Consider the following 23,043-nt stretch of genomic DNA (forward strand, 5'->3'; position numbering starts at 1 on the left):
TGCCTTGGTTTTTGTGCGTGGGCTTGTGGACCGTGGAATGATGAATCGTGGATCCCCTGACCATCTGCGATGTGTTATTTAGTCGTGACTCCGGCGCGTAAGGCCCCCACACCAAAAACACCACATTTGGAAATTAATGGTGGTATGTCCAGAAGGCTCAGAAGCTGTCAAAATTTTGAAGGTGGCACAAGTCACAAGGAGCGAGAGTTACAATTGGCACTTGGCAGGAGTGTGTAGGAGTGTAGAAAGGGAATTCAAGATTGACAGGAATGTCTTGTGACATGGGATGGAACAGGGGCCCAAAGATACATATGCACTCCACGCTTTTTTTATGCGTGCTTTTCTGCTTTCTTCCGCCATAGCCACAATCCTCTCACGTTACCTCGTTTGGAGCTTTTGCCCCTTTGACGCTGCTAAAGTATCTGCATTGTGTACTGAATCGGTACACCCCCCCCCCCCCCCCCCCCCCCCCCAACAACACACACACACACACTATTACTGGGACTACCTGCATTTTTTGTGAGCTCCAGTTCTCTATGACTGCTTTTGTCTGCTTGCAAGCAAGCCATCATCATTCCCACCTCCTATCAAAGATCTCCTTCGATGTTCTCTTCTGGTAGCGTCTGATTCGACTGGGACCTCAAGCTTCAAAGTTAATCGTGTGCCTACGATTCTCGTCATTATGGCTCGGCGTCCTTGCTGAGGCCGCGCTTGTCAACCCCGAGCCATTTTCTGTAGGCCTTCCTCCTCCTCAATAAACTATGCAGCAATGCATGTACCACTCCAGTTTAGCAGGGAAGGTGGAAGCACATTAAAACTTTCCTACTTAGATTGTTCAAATCTTAAGCCAGCAAGCTGCCATGGAATTGCTCATGCAAAACAGAAAGTCTTAGCCATGGAACGGCATAGGAGCACCATCATTGCACCACGCACAAAGGAGACAGCTACAATCGTGAGTGCAAGTACTACGCACATTGTCTACTTGACAACGAGATTCATGAAGCTTGCTGCTTCAATACCGAATACACAGTGCTCAGAATTCATGGCTTTCTTTTAACTATATACGCCAGCCAACCACAAGCAAGTAAATTTCTCCTTATTGGCAGTGTAGCAGCTGCTCACATGCAAACTTCATGGCCGACTCCCTGCGAGGAACAAGCTTAGAGCGAGACATTGAGCAGGTATACATTTCTGCTATGAGATTGGTTCTCCCCCACACAGCTTTTTGTGTGTAGAATTGTGGATTGATAGGCACACACATATTTCTAAATTTCCCCAGACTTGACAATTGTCAAGTGATTAAAATGAAGGACCAAAAAACATTCTGTGGGGCTGTAATGCACATGCAGACATTACTCAGGTTACTATTCGAATTAATACAGATTAAACATGTCAGCATGGAGCTGGAGTTTGTCATAAACTGAGGCTGGGGGACGCCTGTAATTTTTTTTTGCGGGGGGGGGGGGGGGGGGGGGGATACATCAACAAAAATCTGCATGTAACAGTCAGATATTTTTATTCATACTGGTATCATAGAGAGAGAGTGAGAGGGTGCGGTCGAGTAAGGAAGCAAATCACACTCTTTCAGCCAGGACGGATAAAGGGGTTAATTACTTGGGTACACAATGTCAAACAAATTCAGTTTACTGATTACACAGATTAGAGATGCTCAAACAATTGCTTACTTCGACTTACAAGTAATAACACAATGAGACAGTTAAAACACCGGCACCAAAAGACCAGACATTACAACTTGCCAATTTATATCATACATACGAGACAATCTTAACTTTGAGTGAAGGAGGTAAGAGCAAACCATGCCCATCACCATCCCCACAAGACAATTTATCCACATAGCATGCAATTCACAAAATCAGACACTTAGTCCACATTGAAGACTATGTTTTAATCATTTAATCTAGCCACCTCATTCTGTCCAGAACGCTTGATGCACCTAGATCACTATGTAGTCATCTCATCCTTCCAGAACTCTTGATGCACTCACAACAATATCCAATCATCTCATCTAGATAGACATCTTGATGCACTAGAATTTCATTCAATTCACATTCACTTAGCCATCACATCCAGATCTTGTTGATCTCTAAGAGATGTCTAGATGCAATTAGTTCAAATCATTCAACAGACAAAATGCTTTAAGTATTTCATCTTTCTCTACTCGTCTGTAACAATACACACATGAAAGAGCACATGGTTTCAAATCAATTCAAGAAATTTACAACTTAGTGCACATTTGTTCAGAAAGTCATTCCGCAAAATACTATCTACCCTAAAATCTCAACGAGAAGTTAGTGACTTTATTCAATCTAGGCAATATGTGACAAAGGAGTGGAGTGGCTCCCTTCTTGTGCAGTCTGCATCATACCAGATTCAACCTACTGATTTATTAGTAACTTTGGCATAGACACTGCTAATAGTCCAAAAGCTTCAAGGTACAACTCTCTTTGAAGAGAATTTGCGATGTTCTCCTCCTCCATTCACTTTGCATCGAGGGCTAAAAAGTACCCTAGACCAAAGTATCCGGTGAACCTAGCTTACCTTTCTGTTTTCTTGTGCCTTGTGACCTGTTGGTAGCCTTGCTAGCCTCCTTGTCCTTGGCACCTCAATTTGGATCTATGGAATTCTTTGATCTAGTAGTTGGAGTCCCTTGACTTTCTTTCCTTGTGTCTTGGGACCTATGGGTAGCCTCACTAGCCTCCCCTGTTTACTGGCTTGTCAGTCTCACTCGTCAGAACCCACCTTGAGACGCACTATCATCTAATCCCTGTTCTTCTCTGGAATCCTTTGATGAACTTGTAGCTGGTTCCCCTTATTCATTTTCATTGGAAGACTCTTACCCTGTTGAGGTGGATACTGTCCTGTCTATAGGATAAGTCAATGAGCCGACATGCATCCCAAATCTTTGCTTAGTATGTCCCATAAGTCTCTGAATAGAGTCAAACTTCTATTCTAAACAATACGCTCAAATCTCTTTTGGCAAACCACAACAAGACCGCTCAATCTGGTCCCCCAAAGTAATTTTCTAAAACGAAGACACTGGCAAGTAAGTATCCCAAAACCTCTGGAGATAGTCATCCAACGTGTCTTTCTTAGTCATCCGCAAATGATGCCAAGCCGTGATGACATCTCTTTCATATTTGTTTGATATTCAAGTTGATGTGAAAATTTTCTTGAATTTTACCCATGTCGCAGGTGCTTCTCTGTGTAACAAAAGAGTAGACCACCATGTTTGTGCATTTCCTCTAAGATGCAGGTCTTTGCACCTTGGAGCGTTCCGTGAACCGACCTTTTGAGAAGATGACGTCAAACTGTTGTATAAACTCAAGGACTCGATGGGTGTCCTGATAGCGTGAGAACATCTTAAACCTGACGGCCTCACCCCCTTCCTTGAACTCCTTGGTGTTCTTGCTTATGTTTTCACTGCTAGTCCTCCTCTGAACTGCTAGATGGCTTCCCATGCCTTCTAAATTCTTTAAAAAATGTGCTTTTCTTGCTTTTTCTTTGCTGCTTCCACCTTTTCTCACACTGGAACTAGAGGACGACAAACTGTTGGAGCTTTGTGAAGACGAAGAAAAATCTGAGTCATCGTTGAAATAAACACGCTTCTTGGATCTTGCCACCTCAAAAGTCGACTTCCGGCCCAAATAACGAGGAAATCAGTTGATTTCCTCTTCTTCTGAGAGCGTTTCAAGCCTTTCATTATCTGGTTCGTCTTCTTTCCAAGAGCTTTGTCCAGCTCTTCTTGCGAGTACAATTTTTGCTTTTCTGCACTCGTTTAACCTATCAGCTTTCGTCCCAACGTGAGAGGAGAATCAATGGCCTCACGTCATTTCGAGTGAATCTCATCAATCGGGTAATTCTTTGCGTTTTTTGCAAATTTTGGGTCTTTGAAGTACTTGATTCAGCCAGCGTAATATGCGGAAATCCGTACAGCTTGCCAAGTGGCATCAGCAACGCAAAAACGTGGAAATTCTGTACAGCAACTGCCATGTCAGCATCTGTAAGTGGCATGCTGTATGTGGAAATTTTGTACAGTAGCTGCGACGTCAACATCCGTATAGCTTGCCACGTAGCATCAACAACACAAAATGCGAAAATTCCGTATAGCAAAATGCGAAAATCCGTACAGCATGCCACAAAAATCATCCTCAAAGTTAAATCTTTGGGAGTTTTAGGATTAGGTCCCTTTGGTGGTGCTTAGGAGTGCTTTAAGTTGGTTGTTTTGGCTTCTCTTGTCCACTCGACCTTTTCTCTTCTAGTTGGGCATGCCACGTCATCATTTTGTGACATGGATCTTGGGGTAGATGCTTGGAGTAGCGAAGCTAAGGGCTGAAAACTCGAAAGCTAGGGTTGATCTAGCTTGGATCTGCAAATTGATGACGAGGCTATGGCTGAAATCTGCAATGGAATAGGGCTGAAAACTGCAAAATGTTGGTTTGATCCTCTCCTACGGTGTGAATCTGCAAGCGCTAGGGATGCTGATACAAAAACGTTGATGTAAAAATGCTGATGGGCTGAATGCTAGAGGTGCTTGATGGATCTTGGAAATGCTACAGTGCTTGAGGGTATTACGGCACTAAGTGCCCATGAGGTGCTTGTACTGATATCCGATGATGAAAGGGTGACCCCTAGGGTCACTTATATATTGCAGAAGTGGTGGGTCGAGCAGAGCGCCAAGTAAAACCCCACCACTTCATAAATAGTTGCTAATATGTCACTTATTAATAAGTTACTGAACCTACTAATAAGGGGGTGCTTCTCATGCTAATCGACCTAGGCCAGGTACTAGTGCTACTGTATGGGAACACTTCCCAGTGCCTACACCTAGCAAACATTGGCGGTGCCCATGTACAACCAGAGGGTATGTAACTACACTAGAGTGCCTGGGCATGAACGTCCTGCTTACAGGCTCACAAGGGTGCCATACCACTAGACTGTTCTAAACCCTAGAAGTAGGAGTTACAGCTTGTCCACATGCACATAGGGTTAGATGTGTGCGTGACATTAGGACTAGAAACGGATTTGTTTATTATCAGGGCACCAATTTATCATTTCGTAACTCTCAATATGGATGGTACCAAACACATGTCAATTTGTTAACAAATAATCTATGAAATAGAGCAAAGCTTAAATAAGAAACGGAATAATGTAAGATCTAAAAATTGAAGTAGGCTTGTGACACACACACACGTGTGTGTGTGTATATATATATATATATATATCTATAGAGAGAGAGAGAGAGAGAGAGAGAGAGAGAGAGAGAGACACTGGGCTCAGAGTCCTCTCCTATGTCCACCATTTTGATAGCCATCTGGACAGAGCTGTTGCATACTCTTCGCAGTCAGTGGGATTCTTCAGCTGCTCCCCCAAGGCAGCGGGGTAGGGTCGATGCTTCTTTTCTTCACATTTGGGCGCGGTCGTCAGTTCTTTCCGTCATGATCAGGGCCATATCACATTATGGACCCCTGCAGTGGATCATTTTACATTCATCGTACAACCCACTTTGATGTTTACATAGCCTACACATTGTCCTCTTTTGTACTTCCTTTGGGTGATAGGCCATTGAGCATCTCCCAACCACGTGCCAAGTGAAAGAACAAAACCGGATTAGACTTGAGCACTGCAACACAACTTGAAATAGAGAGAGAATTCACACAATAGACACGGAGTGGCGGAGTTCCACTCCTAGATGCATTCCTAGGAATTCCACTCCTAGATGCATTGGCCCCAAAACCTTGGCTCTCCTTTCGCTACGTCTTTTATATTGATTTTGTTAGGTGCAGCGGAATTAATGTTTTTTCTCAAGATTAGTGATCTTTATTGCTCAAGGTTCCTTTTAGTTCTTAGGGAAAAAGAGAGCTTTCCGTCTTATGGAGAGTGCTATGGTCACGAACAAAGTGAATGGATTGTGCGTGCAAATGAATGAGACTGTGAGAAGGAGAGAGAAGAGATACGACACCCGAGAGGTTGTAAAGCCCTCCTCCGAAGGCCCCACTCTCGTCGGCGAGAGTGGTCTACTTTGATTGCACAAAGGTGTACAATGCGTATGCAATGGACTGATGCAATGGGACTATGCCGATGACGACGACGACTTGGGCTGAAATCTGAGATCTTCTAGATGCTGAATTTCTTGGACTGTTTCAAGGCTGAAAATGGACTGTTTTGGCTGCGTTTTGTTGGGCTAAACTTGGGGGATCCTCTGCAACTGAATGGGATAGTTCTGCTATCGATTCATGGCTGAAAACTGCTTTCCTTCAAGGCTAAAAGTCTTGCTGTAAAAACGCTTTCAAAACAGAGATCTGCTGGCGTTTTGGAGAAGGAAAACGCTGCTGAATCTGGGGGTCTATTTCCCTGCTGAAAACGCTGGATAGTAGCAATGAGACTATGGCTAAAATCGCTGGTTTATTGCAGATCTAAGGGGCTGAATCCCTTGCAGTGATTAGGTGCTGAACACGATGCAAATCTGCAACACTATGTTGGCGTTAGTAAATCTGGGCTGCTGCTGTTGAAGAGCAAAAACGCCAGGCATGAGGGAGCATGGAGGGGGATGACTGACTTGGGAAAACGCCAGCAATGCTGAGGTTCTGCTGTGGATGAAAACACCAAGGGAGATGGGAGGATGGCGAGGATCTACTGCGGGGGGGGTACTGCTGAGAAGTTGCCTGTTGAGCGGGGAGCTCCTGCTGCCTCTTCTGCCATATAGTGCTAACTTGGGTTTGCTTATATAGAAACTTAACAAAATTGCCCTACCTACTTTTGTAGGAAAGTCACTTAAAAATAATAAGTGAAAATCCCAATAAATAGGAAAATAGGCTAAATGCACAAGAAAATTCCCCTAACTGATGCTAATGGATTCTGATGGGAATTCCGATGATCATGCTGTGTGCAACCGGAGGATATGCATCTATGCTAAGTGACTGGGCATGCACGGTCTACGAATAGACTCACAAAAGTGCAAGATCACTGCTAATCTAACTTGGTTGGACTGACTGAACCCTGCTGTGGTGTAGCTTGTCCACGGACACATAGGGTTGGGATGTGTCACGTGACATCCCCTCCTTTTCAAAGTGAGGTACTGGTACCGAACTGTATGGCGTCGAGGGAGATTGCCAACAACATCCAGAATCTTGGAAGGGACTCTTCGCCAGCCCACTCTGCTGTGTGGGTCGAGCGGTACTTGAACTTCATAAAGGTCTGCAACACTTGCTTCTTTGGGCCGTGCGGAAAGCGACACAAAGTCTTCTGTGGCTCCTTTGATGCTTCAACTTCGTCTAGAGTCTTGCTTCTTTCGTCTTCAAGAATCTTCATGGCTGAAAATTCCTGAACCCATCTCCAACACAAAACCATGAACATAACTATTTCATGTAAAGTGAAGGAAAAAAATCTTGGCTTCTCTAAAGACTGTGTATGCAATGTAGATGAACATAGAGACGGATTGACAACCCGTTCATCAAACACATGCAAACAATGAGGTGGAATCTTTTGTGTTTGATCAAAATCAATCAACTGTGGCAAATCACAATGGAAATGCCCATGTTTGGTGCTCATACTATCACGTGCTCTTTCGGAAACTGTGTCATGCCAAGGAAGAGACATGTAATGCGACTTCCTTACATACAAACATTTCAACTTTTCCGCATACATTCGTGCTCATCCATGAGAGAAACGTGCTCAACATACAATATGTCATGCCTAGTAAAAGGGATCACATAACGATGCTGACTAAAATACAGGAAACCTTCACGAATGAAACACTCGAACAATGCATCCGTATCAATCATGCGAACACACAATACTTCCTGTGATGGTTCTTTGGACCAAGGCTCGAGAGCCAAGATCGGTTCTTCGGGATCTAGCAAATCTTCTTGTGGGGGATCTGTGGACCTCGACTCGAAAGCCAAGATCGATTCTTGGTGATTGATCGAATCTGCAACGAGGTTAGCTTCGCTAGAAAAAGCATCAACTAACACATCATCCTTGTAAACAATCACATCTTCTTCATGCAACTCATCATGCTTGTGAGAAATCACATCTTGATCATGCAAATCATCATGCTTGTGAGAAATTACATCTTGATCATGCAAATCATCATGCTTGTCATTGTCATCCAAATCATTATGCAAATCATTGGTATCCAAATCATTATGCAAATCATTGGTATCCAAATCATCATGCGTATCATTGTGCTTCAAATCATCATGCAAGTCATTGTCAATCAAATCATCATCATGCTTCCCACAATCATGCAAATCCTGTGTGTCATGCTTTGGAGAAGAAGAGACTGAGAGAGTCTCCTTTCCTCAAATCTCTTGCATCTGTGCCTGAACTTGAGAATAGAGTCGCCAAAACTCTTTGTTTTGTCGGTCGCTTTGTTCTTGTATTGCTTTTCTTTCTGCTTTGTCTTTTGCGTGCCTGCGATCCATTTTTGCTTTTCTTTCTTTGCATTCACGATCAAATTCTGTCATTCTTTCTACATTTCTTGCTTCGCGTTCTAACTTCCTTTCCATAAACATATGGTGCAAAGCCTTTATAGGAGTTAGTGCAATCCTTGAAGTAGATGGGGAAGGGGGAGGGTCGGAAAAACCTCTTGGTGGGGAAAATTCTTCTTCGCCTCTCTCATGCTCATCACCTCCAAGCGAAGTATCCATTCCGCTTCGAATGATGACCATTCTGAAGTCGTGGGTTCTTGTGGGTTCTTAAGTCCACGAGGGACTTGGGTTCTTGAGGGTCTTGGGTTCTTAAGTTCACGAGGAACTTGGGTTCTTGAGGGTCTTGAGGATCTTGAGGTCCTTGATTCGTGAGAATCTAGGGTTCTTGAGGTTCTTGGGTTCTTGGGTTCTTAGGGTTCTTGAGGTTTTCTTTCGCTTGCAAATCGCGTTGGAGAAGGATCTTCTCTTCACCCGAGTTCTACCCTTTTCTGCGGACGCACCCCTTGGCGGCCTTGCGCTCACACCAAGGTTGCTTTTTCCCACCTCACCCCTTGGCGGCCTTGCGCTCACACCAAGGTTGCTTTTTCCCACCTCACGTCGACTGGCCGGCCGCTAAGTGCATGGTCCGCTCTCAATGAGTGAAAAGAGACACAAGGGGAGGCTGGACAAGCCCTTCTTTCTTGGGATTCCTGTCACTCTTCAACAAAACACGATTAGGAATCGCCACGCCCAAGTAAACTTGGGTTCGTGCGATCACAAGAAGCAAAAAAAATTCTTGTGGTTCTTTCCTTGAGTAATGCAGAACACTTCCAAAGCTCTGATACCAATGTTGGTTGCAGCGGAATGAATGTTGTATTTTCTCAAGATTAGTGATCTTTATTGCTCAAGGTTCCTTTTAGTTCTTAGGGAAAAAGAGAGAGCTTTCCGTCTTATGGAGAGTGCTATGGTCACGAACAAAGTGAATGGATTGTGCGTGCAAATGAATGAGACTGAGAGAAGGAGAGAGAAGAGATACGACATCCGAGAGGTTGTAAAGCCCTCCTCCGAAGGCCCCACTCTCGTCGGCGAGAGTGGTCTACTTTGATTGCACAAAGGTGTACAATGCATATGCAATGGACTGATGCAATGGGACTATGCCGATGACGACGACGACTTGGGCTGAAATCTGAGATCTTCTAGATGCTGAATTTCTTGGACTGTTTCAAGGCTGAAAATGGATTGTTTTGGCTGCGTTTTGTCGGGCTAAACTTGGGGGATCCTTTGCAACTGAATGGGATGGTTCTACTATCGATTCATGGCTGAAAACTGCTTTCCTTCAAGGCTGAAAGTCCTGCTGTAAAAACGCTATCAAAACAGAGATCTGCTGGTGTTTTGGAGAAGGAAAACGTTGCTGAATCTGGGGGTCTATTTCCCTGCTGAAAACGCTGGATAGTAGCAATGAGACTATGGCTGAAATCGCTGGTTTATTGCAGATCTAAGGGGCTGAATCCCTTGCAGTGATTAGGTGTTGAACACAATGCAAATCTGCAACACTATGCTGGCGTTAGTAAATCTGGGCTGCTGCTGTTGAAGAGCAAAAACGCCAGGCATGAGGGAGCATGGAGGGCGATGACTGACTTGGGAAAACGCCAGCAATGCTGAGGTTCTGCTGTGGATGAAAACACCAAGGGAGATGGGAGGATGGCGAGGATCTACTGTGGGGGGGGGGGTACTACTGAGAAGTTGCCTGTTGAGCGGGGAGCTCCTGCTGCCTCTTCTGTCATTGAGTGCTAACTTGGGTTTGCTTATATAGAAACTTAGCAAAATTGCCCTACCTACTTTTGTAGGAAAGTCACTTAAAAATAATAAGTGAAAATCCCAATAAATAGGAAAATAGGCTAAATGCACAGGAAAATTCCCCTAACTTATGCTAATGGATTCTGATGGGAATTCCGATGATCATGCTGTGTGCAACCGGAGGATATGCATCTATGCTAAGTGACTGGGCATGCACGGTCTATGAATAGACTCACAAAAGTGCAAGATCACTACTAATCTAACTTGACTGGACTGACTGAACCCTGCTGTGGTGTAGCTTGTCCACGAACACATAGGGTTGGGATGTATCACGTGACAGATTTGCACAAGGTACAACTGCCAAGGAGAGAGACTCTGCAAACGTGCAACTGCAAGAATGCTAAAGATCTCCCCAAAGCTTATATTTTAAGGTCATTGGCCGAAAAGCATTTGATACAAAAAGCTTCTGATAAAAAATAGGTCACAAAATTTGCCACGTCAGTATCCCTAAAAAACCGCCATGATTTCTAGGTCCCTAAAAATCCGCTAAGAGTTCCAGGTCCCTAAAAATCTGCGATTTTGTACAGGTCATCAAGTTGTCTCATCATCATAGCAATGCCTTCTCTCTTCCTCCCTTGATTAGCCCCCCCCCCCCCCTCCCCCCAACACCAAACCCTGGCCTCTTCCGCGTGTTCCCTTGTTGCCACACCTTCAACTTCACTTTGTAAAGGAACGGATTTCTTGGCAACTACACGGCAGATCTGCCCTAGATTGCTAAAATTTTGAGCAAAGATTCATGCCATGGACTAAATTGATTGCCCTTGAGTCTTGTAGGAAGTAAGGTGTGGGAAGAAACTAAGTCTTGAAAGGATAGGATCCCAATTGCTAGTACCTCCCTTCTTGTAACATTTAGAAAATGAGCCCCTTAGAGCTCCTTAAGATTTTTTCCGAGGGATGAATTGACCTAGCGTTTTCCATGAGGTAAGAATCTCTCTTAAACTTGTGGCAAGTGCCCTGCAAATTGGCTGCAATGGGATTTGCACCGGCTTCACTTGCAAAGACGCACTACGTAAGAATGTAAATGCATGCTTTGCTTGGTTCACGACCGCGAACACATGTACTACAAGCCTAGACTATTGATTAATGCCATCGATTGGCGGACTGCGCCCTGTATAATTATTTATGCATAGGTGGTTATGTAAGGGTTGTAACCGATCTAATGGATCCAAACTCGATCTGTTTGGACATGCAGACCCTACAACTTGCAAAGATGTCGACATAAAATTCCCTAGGCTTGCCGCTTACCCACTCTATGGGTGGTTGTAGCATGTCCATGTGGCACATCTAGCCCATGTGCACGTAAAATTTTAATGTGGCAAGTGAGAAGATGGAGTGTTTTTGAGACGATCAAAACGGGTTCTAATCTGCTTTAAGGGCATGCATATCCACACACCACTCAAATGGAAAGGACATGAATGATTGGCTAGCCATACAACATTAGTTTCACTATCGACAACGTCTTCAAATGTGATCGATCTTAGAAAAAATTAAATTCGGCATGCTTTGTCACAAAGTGATGACGTGGCATGACCTAAAGGACGGACTCTGGACAGAGGGGTCACAGCCCTAGTGATAGAAGCAAAAGAAGTTTTACCAACTTATAAGTCTTGCCGAGTGGTCTATTTTGAAAGATCAGTTCCCACCAACTTATGGGACCAGATGGATGCAAGATAAGGAATACTCCACGGTTGAGCTCATTGGCGCTGCCTTCACTCCTCCCTTTGCGCACGTTCTTGCAGCCCCTCCCCCCCCCTCCCCCTCTCCCGCTTTCGCATTGCCCTGCCCTGCACTCTACGTTGCCAGCCAGTGCGTAGCCTGCCTCAGCCCTCAACCCGCCTCTGCCCTCAGCCCGAGCCGCCTTCAGCCTACCCCAGCCCGCATTCAGCCTGCCTTAGCCCTTAGCCTGCCCGCTTGTCCCTAGCTCTCCCGTCTCAGCGCGTTCGTCCGTCCCTTGCGCTCCCACATACTCCCCCCCCAAAAACCTCTTTATTAAGCTCGCAGGAGTCTGTCCTTGCAGCCTTTTGGGAGCTTCGCGTCATATTTGCCTTCTTCGACTGAGCAGACACAGAATGGCGGCTTGTGCTCCACCTCAGAGGGACTCCACTGAAGCCTCCTCGCTCGACTCCGCGGAGCTGACGCTTCGACTTGCTCTTTCGCCAAAAGAGCAAGCGAGCTTGATGGCCGAAGTGGAGCGCTTGCAAGCCACTTCGGTTATCTGTAAGATCATTGGCACTCAGCCCAGTTGGGGCGAGGTTCGGGATTTACTACAGGCCCGTCTTCTCTTCGATGTGGGCAAGATCACCGATGTCCAAATCCTCGGGAGAGGGTACTACCAGGTCGAGTTCGAGTCTGCAGATATGACAACCGAGGTGATTTCGATGAGCCCACTCTGCATCAGAGCAACTCGAGCTTACTTCCGACGTTGGCATCACGATTTTGACCCTACTACAGATGTGCTTGAGGAGGAGGCAGACTTGCCGATTACGGTCTGTTTCCCAGGCCTGAGGCGAGAGTACCATCTCCTCCTATCTAGGATTGGTTCCATATTCGGGACAGTTCTGGAGTCTCCACGCACGACAGCTTCAGTTGTGGCCAAGGCCGCAGGTCTACCTATGTGCGGTTTCTCGTTCGTGATACGCACTCCCTCCCCAAGGTGGTACTACTGCCTAGGGTGAGTGGGTGATGGATCAGACAGAGTGTGGAGTATTCGGGTCTCTCGAACCAGTGTTTCATTTGCAAGTAGATGGGCCATATGGCAAAGGCTTGTCCTCGCAGGAGACCTCGACCCGCAGCGCATGCGCAGCCTCCCAAGGCTGAGCATGCCAAGCAGTCAGATACACAGGATGCACAGGCTGGTACATCGACAAAGACCAGTGATCAACCAGATGATGGTTGGTAGCAGGTGCCTGGCCGCCGCCGTCAGGGGAGGGCTCGCCCCACTGCTCCCCTTGGTGACTGACCTTCTGCAGCTCAGCAGCACTCGGTTTCGACTGGGAACCGTTTTGACCCCCTGCAGAAGCAGGACCTGCCTGAGGAGGCTGTAACGGACTTGGACACTCCAAGTCAAGAATCAATCGCGACAGCACCAAATAACCACTTCAAACAATTCACAGATCACAATAGATTTGCACTGGCTCGGTGGAGTTCCGTGCCTAGAGATATTGGACTGGCGTCCCTTTCGGTATTTCTTTTTGTATTAATCAGTTCAAAGTACAAGAGAGTGGCTCGGGTTTCACTCTTAGACTCTACGTCCAGATGCTCTGAGAAGTGAGGCCCTCACCACTAATTTAAAGGTTACAAGGGATGCCCAAAAGCAGAGCCCCAAAAGCTTGAAAGCAAAAGCAAATTCTCTCTCTCTCTCTCTCTCTCTCTCTCTCTCTCTCTCTCTCTCTCTCTCTCTCTCTCTCTCAATGAGAGTTAAAATAAAGCAATTCAACTCTCTTTCTCTCATCCAAAATCCTTGTGTAGCAAAAAGCTAGGATTTGCGTCGCTCATTTTTTTTTTCCACCTCCGCGATTTTCGGAAATTAGGGTTTTTGCTGTCCGTAGCCACGTCATCACTTTGTGACAGAGGCCCCGTCCACTTCAGTTCTCCACCACCGCCTCCTCCTCTCTCAGCTGTTGCCTCCCCAGCCTCCTCTCCCCTCCCCCCCACCACCACCTTTGCCTCCCGGCCCTCCTCTCTCCCCGATGGGGCCCACAGCCTCGTCTCCCGACCCTTCCGCCACTCCTCTGCAGACGTAGGGTATTGGACAATCTTCTGCCGCGAGGCGTTCTCTTGGTAGTGCTTTCGCTACGAGCCGTGTGGCTCGAGAGGGACAGCCCCACCTGAGGCCGTCTTTTTTGGTGCACACTTCTCCCTTTGCAGCGGTCCCTTGAGGTCTGATCAGCTTCGACATTCGCAGACGTTGGGACTTCTTCGACTACAGCTTCACTCGGTTTCTGGGTGACTCCTCTCCCGACTTGGAGGATGCCAGCTTTCGAGTCCACATCCTCTTTCTTGCAGCTAGAGGCAGTGAGGCCTTGGACACAGCAGTGGGTTTCTCCTTTCCGTTGTGTGGTAGGGATCTCACAGAGTGGACCCATCACATAGTCCTTGACTAGCTCCAGATCCAGGCTACTGAGTTCTCACACCACACAGGGGACTTAGCGGTGACAGATCTGGTGCAGACACTTTGGCCTCTTGCCAAGTTCAGCTTGACACCTCCAGATGCAGCGTGTTGCAGGCACATTGTGGTGCATTTGTTTGCTGACACTCAGTGCCCTCCGTGTTATGTTTTTGTGCATGAGGATTCTTGGACGGAGGATGGATGTAGCCCTTCGGGTTGCACTCTTGGCTTGGGCCTGGGCGGGACAGTCACTTTTTGCGCGCTTGTCTAGAGGTCGTTCGGATGCGGATTACTCCCCATCCAAACCGGCCTCAAAGATAGTGAGGTTGGCTGTTGTGGCAACATCTGTTTTCTCTCACTAACTCCATGAGGATCATCTCATGGAATGTGCAGGGATTAGGAGGGGCTCAGTTTCAGCGTCAGAGGGGTCGGTTGCGTCAGGAGTTGCAAAGATGCCTTGTGGGTGGTGAGATTGACATTCTTATGCTGCAGGTGCATCATCTTTGTGAGAGCCGCATTCGGCGATGTGGTCAGATTTTGCGTGGTCGCTATGAGACTTTTTGGTCAGCTGCTTTTGGACCTGGAGGCATCCAGGGTGGGGTATGTATGACCATTGCGGACTCTTTGCAGTAGGCCATTGTGGGTAGGGGGATTCTTGTGCCAGGCCGGGCTCAGTGGATTACTATGCAGGTTCAGGGTTGCCTCATGGGCTTCCTGAACATCTACGCGCCCAATGTGGCGAGCGCACGTGCAGAGTTTTGGGCTCACATTGCAGAATCTCTGTCGCAGGCAGAGCAATGGTGCATTGGGGGAGACTTCAACATGTTGGAGGACCCAGCTGATAGGATTACCATACTACTGTGCATGGAAATGAGTTGGAAGCTTAGGAGAGGTTATGTATGACTTTGCGGGTCTCAGATGTGTGGCAACATTCTAGCTTTGTGAGGCCACCTGACAGCCTGGCCTTCTCTCGTTCGGAATGTGTGGCAACATTCTAGCTTTGTGAGGCCACCTGACAGCCTGGCCTTCTCTTGTTCGGACCGTTGAGCGAGAGGAGTGAATCTATCTCGGATAGATCGCTTCTACACTAGTGATCACTTCTGTGACTTGGGTGGGATTGTTGGCATTTTGGCTGGGACTTCCTTTTCGGACCATGACGAGTGATCCTCACAGTGACTGATAGGCAAAGGAGGGGGAGCACGATGCTATGCATCCCTGAGAGGGTCTTGCTAGACTCTGTGCTCAGAGAGCGAGTGGAGGCTCTTTGGATAGAGAGCTTAGACTTACAGGATTCTCCTGCTGACAGAGTGGCCTCTGGACTTGCTCAGCTTAGTTGTCTCTTTCTTCAGGAGTCTTCGGCTCGCTTGGCTACAGCGAGAGAGGTGGAGCAGCATCTCCGACGGGGCGTTGCTTCCCTGCAGAGGATGCAGGAGCAGCATCCAGACAATCCTTAGTTGGAGGAGCAGTTGCAGCAGGCTCGCCAGGAGCTCGTCAGAACAGAGGAGAGGTGCCATGCAAGGAAGGATCCGGACGTACGTACGGCTCCGTACGTCCGTACCGTACGGATGGGTAGTGTACGGATTTTTTTGACTTAAAAAGAAAACCCTACGCATGAGGCCTTTTATTTTCGCCTCTGGCTGGGTTTAGTCTGGGCGCCTTATTTTACTAGGGATTGTCTGCAACATTGACCTGCAACGTGCAAAGTCTCTGCAAATTCCATCTGCAAAGCCTTTTCGTGCGTATTTACCGGTAAGAAAGCAAACCTTCTGTCTCTCCCTCTCTCCCTCACACATTTCTTTGTGATTCTCTCGCGATAGCACATGCCTTTTAGTCACAATGTCGTGTTCCTACTGCATGTGTAAGTCGACCATGCCTCGCAAACCCAACCCAGTTTGGAGCGCACACACCAATGTCATTGCGGTGGTAAATACAGGAGGGCAAGCAACATCAAGAACACGCACTTGGTCTTGCAAATATTGTGGAAAGCAAAAGACAAGTACGATGACGCATGTGTTAAGGCACCTTACTGGCATCGGCACTACTGGCCAATGCGGAGGATGCAAGCTTGTTTCGCGAGAGATCAAGGATGCTTTGATTCTAGAGCACTTCCCGGGAGGGGGTCTTCCCTCATCCAAGGGTAAGAAAGCAGATGAGGCAACACATGATGCCTTGCAGGATGCATTGTTTGCAGATTTTCCAGATGCACCTACTCAACAGGAAAAGGACGTTAGCAGGAAAAGGGCTCGTTGTTCTCAGGATGTAGATGAGGATACAGATCAAGGGACACGCATGTATACGCAATCTACTTTGCCTTCACGTGTCCATGCACAATCCTGGGCAAAAGAGAGGCAAAAAATTGCAGAAACAGAGATTTCTCGCACTCTCATAGAGTGCAACATTGCATTTAATGTCTTGCGGACAGAGCAATGGAAGCGAATGGTCTGAGCCATTGCACAAGTCGGCGCCACAGATTCCTGGAGTGGCTTGGATTATGAGAGGATGCGCACAAAAATGTTAGATGAGCAGCGAGAGATCATTGACAGAGCATTGGTCCCAGTGAAAGCTGGGTGGCAGCAGTTTGGTTGTACTATCATCTCTGATGGGTAGTGATATTCGGAGAGGCCACATTATCAACATCCTTGTTTCCTCTTGCCTTGGTACATACTTCCTACGTGCTGTGGACGCGGGCAAGGCTGGTGAGCGTATCTCGGCAGATTTTATTTTGGGCACATTCGGCAAGCCATCAAGGAGGTCAGGAAGGATAATGTCGTACAAGTACTCTATCATTCTCGAGAGTCGAATCTCTTGCGCTTTTTAGTTTGTCGAATCTCTTGCTCTTTTTAGAAGCCATAGTTTGTAACTAACAAGATATTGGTCGTACGACGTATTGGTGTGAGCAGGCTCTTGGGACCTTTTGTTGTGGATCAGGCGCACTGATCAACTGGAGAAAAACTGTGCTTCTACGCTTGATTGGATGCCAGGTGAGGGTTTTAGGTGGATACCCCCAGGGACTGCAGTTCGGTACTTGGGCTGTCAGGTTGGCTTGGACTTGTCTCCCGAGCAGCAGATCGCTTCCCTCCTCCTGTCCATCAGGAGGAAGTGGTTACACTGGAGCTCTGCACGACTTTCTCTGGCAGGCAGAGTTGTAGTGGCCAACCAGGTGTTGTTGGCTACTATGTGGTACATCACTTCTTGTTGGATCTTTTCGAGTTCTTGCATCAGCTAGGTAGAGAGGCTGATTAGGAACTTCCTTTGGTCAGGGCGTGACACTCAGATATCCCTAGCCAGAGTGGCATGGCAGGTCATCATCCTTCCTTGTTCTCAGGGAGGGTTGGGGATCATAGACCCAGCACAACAGAGCAGAGCCCTTTTAGGGAAGTTCATCGTCAGAGGACTCCTTCCAGGAGAGGAGCCCTGGAAGGAGTTCTTGCTTCAGCAGCTTAGTGCTAGGGTGCCTCAGGCTGGAAGCCCATGGCGACCTTCGACCAGATGGATTTTCACAGAGATGCGCAGAGTTGGCTTGAGCAGGAGACTGGAGGATCGCTTCGTTGTGAGTCCGCTCCGATCTTGGGAGCAGCTACGGAGAGGCTTGGAGCAGCGGCAACCTACTTGCATGGAGGAGCGCCTGAGACACGCCCCTTGTGTGGAACCCCATGGTTAGCACTTAGAGAGGCCACTTGGTTGGTAGTAGGCCTCATGTTTCCTGGGGTCCCATGGCAGAGGATCAAGCACACACTTTAGGTGACTGGCTTCAGTTTTCAGGCTTGTCAGAGGATCTTTTAGGGTATCGAGCTACTACAGGGCATGAGAGGGATGCAGAGCATGTGTCAGGACATCTCAGAGGCACTAACTGCTGAGTGGCTCACACCTCTCGAGTCCGCAGCTCCTAGATGGATGGGGGCCTTCACGCGAGTGGAGGTTCTCATCTCAGTTTGGGCTTGCTCAGAGGCTGTACCCTCCCTGTTCTTCGAGCTACAGGGTGGGGGACGCTTACACCGAGTTGCAGTAGAGGCCCCACAGGTGGCAGAGTGCTGTTTTTAGAGGATCCGAGTGGTGGGCATTTGTGGTAGGACGTGTCATTGATCCTGACCCAACAATCTTGCGACTGGCCATTGGAGATTGCGGGCTTGGGAGAGCTGTCCACTGGCACGGGTGCAGTGGGACCCTGGAGAGTGGTTTTGGAGGGACCCCTTCTCCTCAGCAGATTATCCAGGTGTCCCGTGCTTTCAGTACACTGTTCGATGGGGACGTCACATATTGGCAGCACAGAGAGAGGCAGCACCTCATTGGCAGGAGTAGGGTCTCACAATTGAGTTCTTGGCAGCTTTTTGGGAGAGGTTGTGGGACTCCAGACAGCCGAGGCGAGTCACGTTGTTCCAGTGGCTGGTTGCACATCGAATTACAGTAGTTGGGAGTTGGCTGGTACATAGTGGTCTCTCGGCAGCATGTGCAGCTTGTGACCATCTTGTGAAGAGTCAGCGGCACTGTCTTTGGGATTGTCCTCTGGCACAACAGGTTTGGCTTCGTGTTCTTCGGCTGATGCCAGCTCTTTCCACTGCTCGACAATACACGTGGGGGGCAGCTGCTTGGTCCACTCTCACGGGCGCGGCACTTCAGTTTGAGCTATCCTCCACCAGCAGGATGATAGTGATGTAGGGGGGTCGACCTACACTCCAGCCTGCTACAGAGCTTACGCCACAGGAGTGGTGCAGTGAGAGAGAGGAGTGTTGGGAGCTCATCTGCGGCTTGACACATTGGTTCATCTGGCGGGCCCGCTGCTTCCGCATCTTTGAGGCTTGCCCTATACCTCCAGCAGAGACTGTTTGGGATTTTTGGCTAGAGCTGATCCATACTCTCAGAGGACAGTTCGAGAGACTCCAGGGCAGCTCCGATTGCATGAGGGAGCGCAAAGAGGCTTTTCTTCGACTCTGGCACCCTAGGCCTTTCTTCACCATGGTCCAGGGTGTGCTCAGATGGCATTACCGTCCACCTGTGTGGCTTTTCCCTCCTCCCACCTCTTGATTTAGCCTCATTGTACATATGTTGTTTTTTCATTGGGAGGGTCTCCCCGTCATGTTTGTTGTAGCCCTCTCTTGTAGAGGTCGTTGTAGCCCTACGGTCAGCTTCATTAACTAATAGAAGGATCTTTTCTTGGGGGGGAAAAAAAAAAACTTATGGGACCCTGTTTGATGGGGTTAGTGACACAAGGCTTTAAAATAAAGCAGGACCACCCACACACTCAAACCTTATGTAAAAAGGTGTTGATGTGGCAGTTGTACGGACGCTCGCAATTTATGCTGATGATGTGGCAGGTTGTATAGATGTCCACATTTTACTTTGATGATGTGGCAACTGTATGGACTTTTATAAAACGCGGTGGTAGTCTTGTGCCTTAGCTTTTGGGGCAAGATGCTTTTAGTCTTGATGCTTGGGAACATTGCGGAGAGAAGAGGACCCTCAGACATTGTATCTTTTGAAGCATAATAAAGAAATACCGAGAAGGGCGCCCGTCTTTGGGGCCAATACCTCTGGGCACGGAACTTCACCATGCCGTGTCGTCTCTCTCTCAGTTTTGTTCAGTTCTTTCAGTTTTCTCTCGTGTATTGTACTATATCTTCGGCTTGAAGTGTCCAAGTCTATTACAGTGGTATTGGAGCTTAGATGATTCTTCTTCCACCAAGGATCCGATCCCTTCACTTGCAGCATACATGGATTCCGTTGACGAATCTCGGCAGGAGGAAATTGTGGCATCCGATCACTTAGGTTCGGGAGAGAACAATGGAGATTCAAACGGACATAGACCACCTTTTGAAGATTTGAAACAAGAGTATGGTCCATCTCCACCTACCGAATACGATGTAGTGTCAACATCTAATCGACATTTGTGCTCGACAGATGCTCCAATGCTCCAAGGATTCCTAGTTTGCGAAGTTTTTGATCAAGCACTCACTTGACGAGATGCATTCTCGATGGCGTACCGCCATCTGTTCATCCCTGACGTTAGCCTTGAAGAAGACGACTACATCGGCAGCACCAAACTCATGAAGACCAAGAGGCAGCCGTGGAAATAGCCGAGCAGCAGACTATCCCGGCTACTTGGGTCGGAAATCTACTTTTGAGAATGCCCGAAAGACAAAGAAATGTGTGCGATTCGAGGGTTTTCCCCATTCATCCTCGTCCTCTTCTGACAGTTCGGAGAGTTCTTCTTTTGATTGGGTATTGGAAACTTGTTCTTGATAGTGATTTTGTTGAAAGCTCTATAGTCAATGCACATTTTCCAAGATCCATCTTTCTTTAAGACTAACAACGCTAGCGAATAGTAAGGTGATGTACTAAGCTGAATGAGACCCTTCTTAGAAGCTCTTTCACTTGGTTTATAATTTCTTCGTTTTGGGCTTTGCTAACTCAGTAAGGTGGCCGGTTCGGTGGCATTGTGTCGGGAATCAAATCAATGGTATGATCTTTAGGACAGTAAGGAGGTAACTCTCCTGGTAAGCCTTAAGAGAAACAATCAGCTTGAGCTTACAGAAAGTCTTGTCGTTCTTTCTCAAGGTCGGACAAATTTTACGTTTTATTGTCATCCAACTCATGTAAGTAGATCGAGTAAACAAATAGTCTGGGTTTCATTGATTTGGAAATGGCTGAAGTCGATACAAGCGGGCGGACTCTCCTTTAATTTTACATCAAGTACTACATCTCCACCCTTCTTGTCACAAGGCGGGCACCACGTGCCAATAGAAAAGAATAGACTGAACAACTTTAAGCACTTCATATAACAACTGAACTGAAATGGAGAGAGAGACGACACGCGACACGGAGTGGCGGAATTCCACCCCAGAGAGTATTGGCCCCAAACCTTGGCGCCCCTTTCGGTATTTCTTTATATTGCATCATCAAAGTACAAGCCGGTACTCCAGACTCTGCACCTTCGTACTGAAGCATGCCAGAGAATGAGCCCTAGTCTCATATTTGAAGGCCCGTGGCCTAAAAAGTAGTTTACATGAAAAGCTTTCAAATCAAAAGCTTATGATCCAAAAAGCAGTTTAAAAAAAGCTTTCAAACTCAAAAGCTGCTGGTCCAAAAAGCAATCCCAAAAGCTGCCAGTGTAAATCACGGAAATCCGTACAACCTGTCACGTCATCATGCCAGCGCAATTTTCGAAAATCAACCATGTTGTTGTAGTTTTAGGGTTAGGGTTTCCAGAATTAGGGTTTGCAGGTTTTAGGGTTAGGGTTTTCAGAATTAGGGTTTGCAGGTTTTAGGGTTAGGGTTTTCAGAATTAGGGTTTCAGCAATTAGGGTTTCTGGCAGAAATTAGGGTTAGGGTTTTTTGCACTCGGGCAACCACGCCATCACTCTGTGACACTTCTTCTGTTGCTTGTTCTTCTTAGGGTTTAGGCCCCTCGGCTGGCATCTGTAAGTTGGCTCCATTTTCTAGCTTTGACACGTCAGCAGTTTGTTACACTTCTCATTCTTCAAAGTCGCTTTCCTCGCCCTGTAGTCGAGCATTGCGTTGTTCTTGTGGAACCAGGGGATTCTCGAAAGGATGTCACACCCCTCCAAAGGCATGATATAAAAGTCCTCGTGCCCTAAATATCCTTGACGGTGCAACCGAAGTTTGCCTATGACAGGTGTAATGGCAACATCCCATCATGGTGCCGCTAGAACTCCCTCAGCCGGTGGACCCATTTCCTCTCTTGTAATTCCAAGTCGAACCGCCAATTCAGTCGAGGTGAAGTTGGCTTTGGCTCCTCCGTCGAAGAAGATGAGGGCTTTTTGATCTCATACTTTGCCCCATGCTCTGCAGAGCTCCGTACTTTCATCCATTTGTTTAGGGTCGGTCCCCACAAAATCTGCTACCAGTCCTACTTTTGCCTTTCCTTTCTTTGTTCCCTCCTCTACTGCTTTGGAACTCTCTGGCTTGTCCTCTAACTATGCTTTAGATGCTTTGTTGGGGCACCTGGAAGGCACATGCCCTTGTTCCCCGCATCCGTAACACCGCTCTCCGTACCTTGGAATGTTCTGAGTAGCATCCTCTAGAGTAAGTGATGTCAAACTGCTCTATATAGATACTTCCTCTTTGTTGCAAACATCGGCTCGTCAGAATCCGAACTCTAGAAGGAGGAAGGGTCCTCATCCGAACTGTCAAAGTACTTCCAAGACCTTTTGCGAGGATTGATGATATACAAGACAAGCTACAGGCTTCTACATGTTTTAGCAGAATCGACCTGAAAAGTGGCTATCATCAGATCAGGATCGTTGTTGGGGATGTAAACAAGACCGCGTTCAGGATGTCTGTTGGAATGTATAAGTATTTGGTGATGCCTTTGGTCTCCCAAATGCTCCTACAACATTCAAGAGGATGATAGACAAGATTTTTAGAGAGTATAGGTCATTTGTGGGCACTTTTTTGACGACATCATCGTATTCTCCAAGAGTGAGGTAAAGCATAGACACCATCTGTTACAAGTTTTCTAGGCACAGACACCATTTGTTACAAGTTTTCGAGGCACGGCGGGAATATTAACTGGTTGTTAATGGAAAAAAGAGCGATTTTTTCTTGCCAAAGATACACTTTTTGGGACACATTGTCTCTGCGCAGGTGTAAAAATGGACCCGGCCAAGGTTGATACCATAGTTTTCCATACGT

General features: G+C 47.1%; 1 protein-coding gene across 3 annotated transcripts in view; it reads left to right on the forward strand.

Annotated features, from left to right (window-relative positions):
* Positions 1-246: 246 nt before the first annotated feature.
* Positions 247-23,043, forward strand: part of LOC147462535 (PH, RCC1 and FYVE domains-containing protein 1-like) — a 109,709-nt gene continuing 86,912 nt past the window's right edge. For 2 of the 3 annotated variants that reach the window (XM_086484266.1, XM_086484270.1), the window contains exon 1: positions 248-1,181. In XM_086484266.1, coding sequence (XP_086340392.1) covers positions 1,134-1,181 — 48 coding nt within the window. In that variant the 5' untranslated portion in view covers positions 248-1,133. Of the gene's footprint in view, positions 1,182-23,043 lie in introns of all 3 variants that reach the window. The other variant, XM_086484283.1, reaches the window with a different exon arrangement.

The sequence above is a fragment of the Adiantum capillus-veneris genome, chromosome 2 (genome assembly GCF_014529385.1).
Source record: "Adiantum capillus-veneris isolate H3 chromosome 2, ASM1452938v2, whole genome shotgun sequence".
Classification (NCBI taxonomy): Eukaryota; Viridiplantae; Streptophyta; class Polypodiopsida; order Polypodiales; family Pteridaceae; genus Adiantum; species Adiantum capillus-veneris.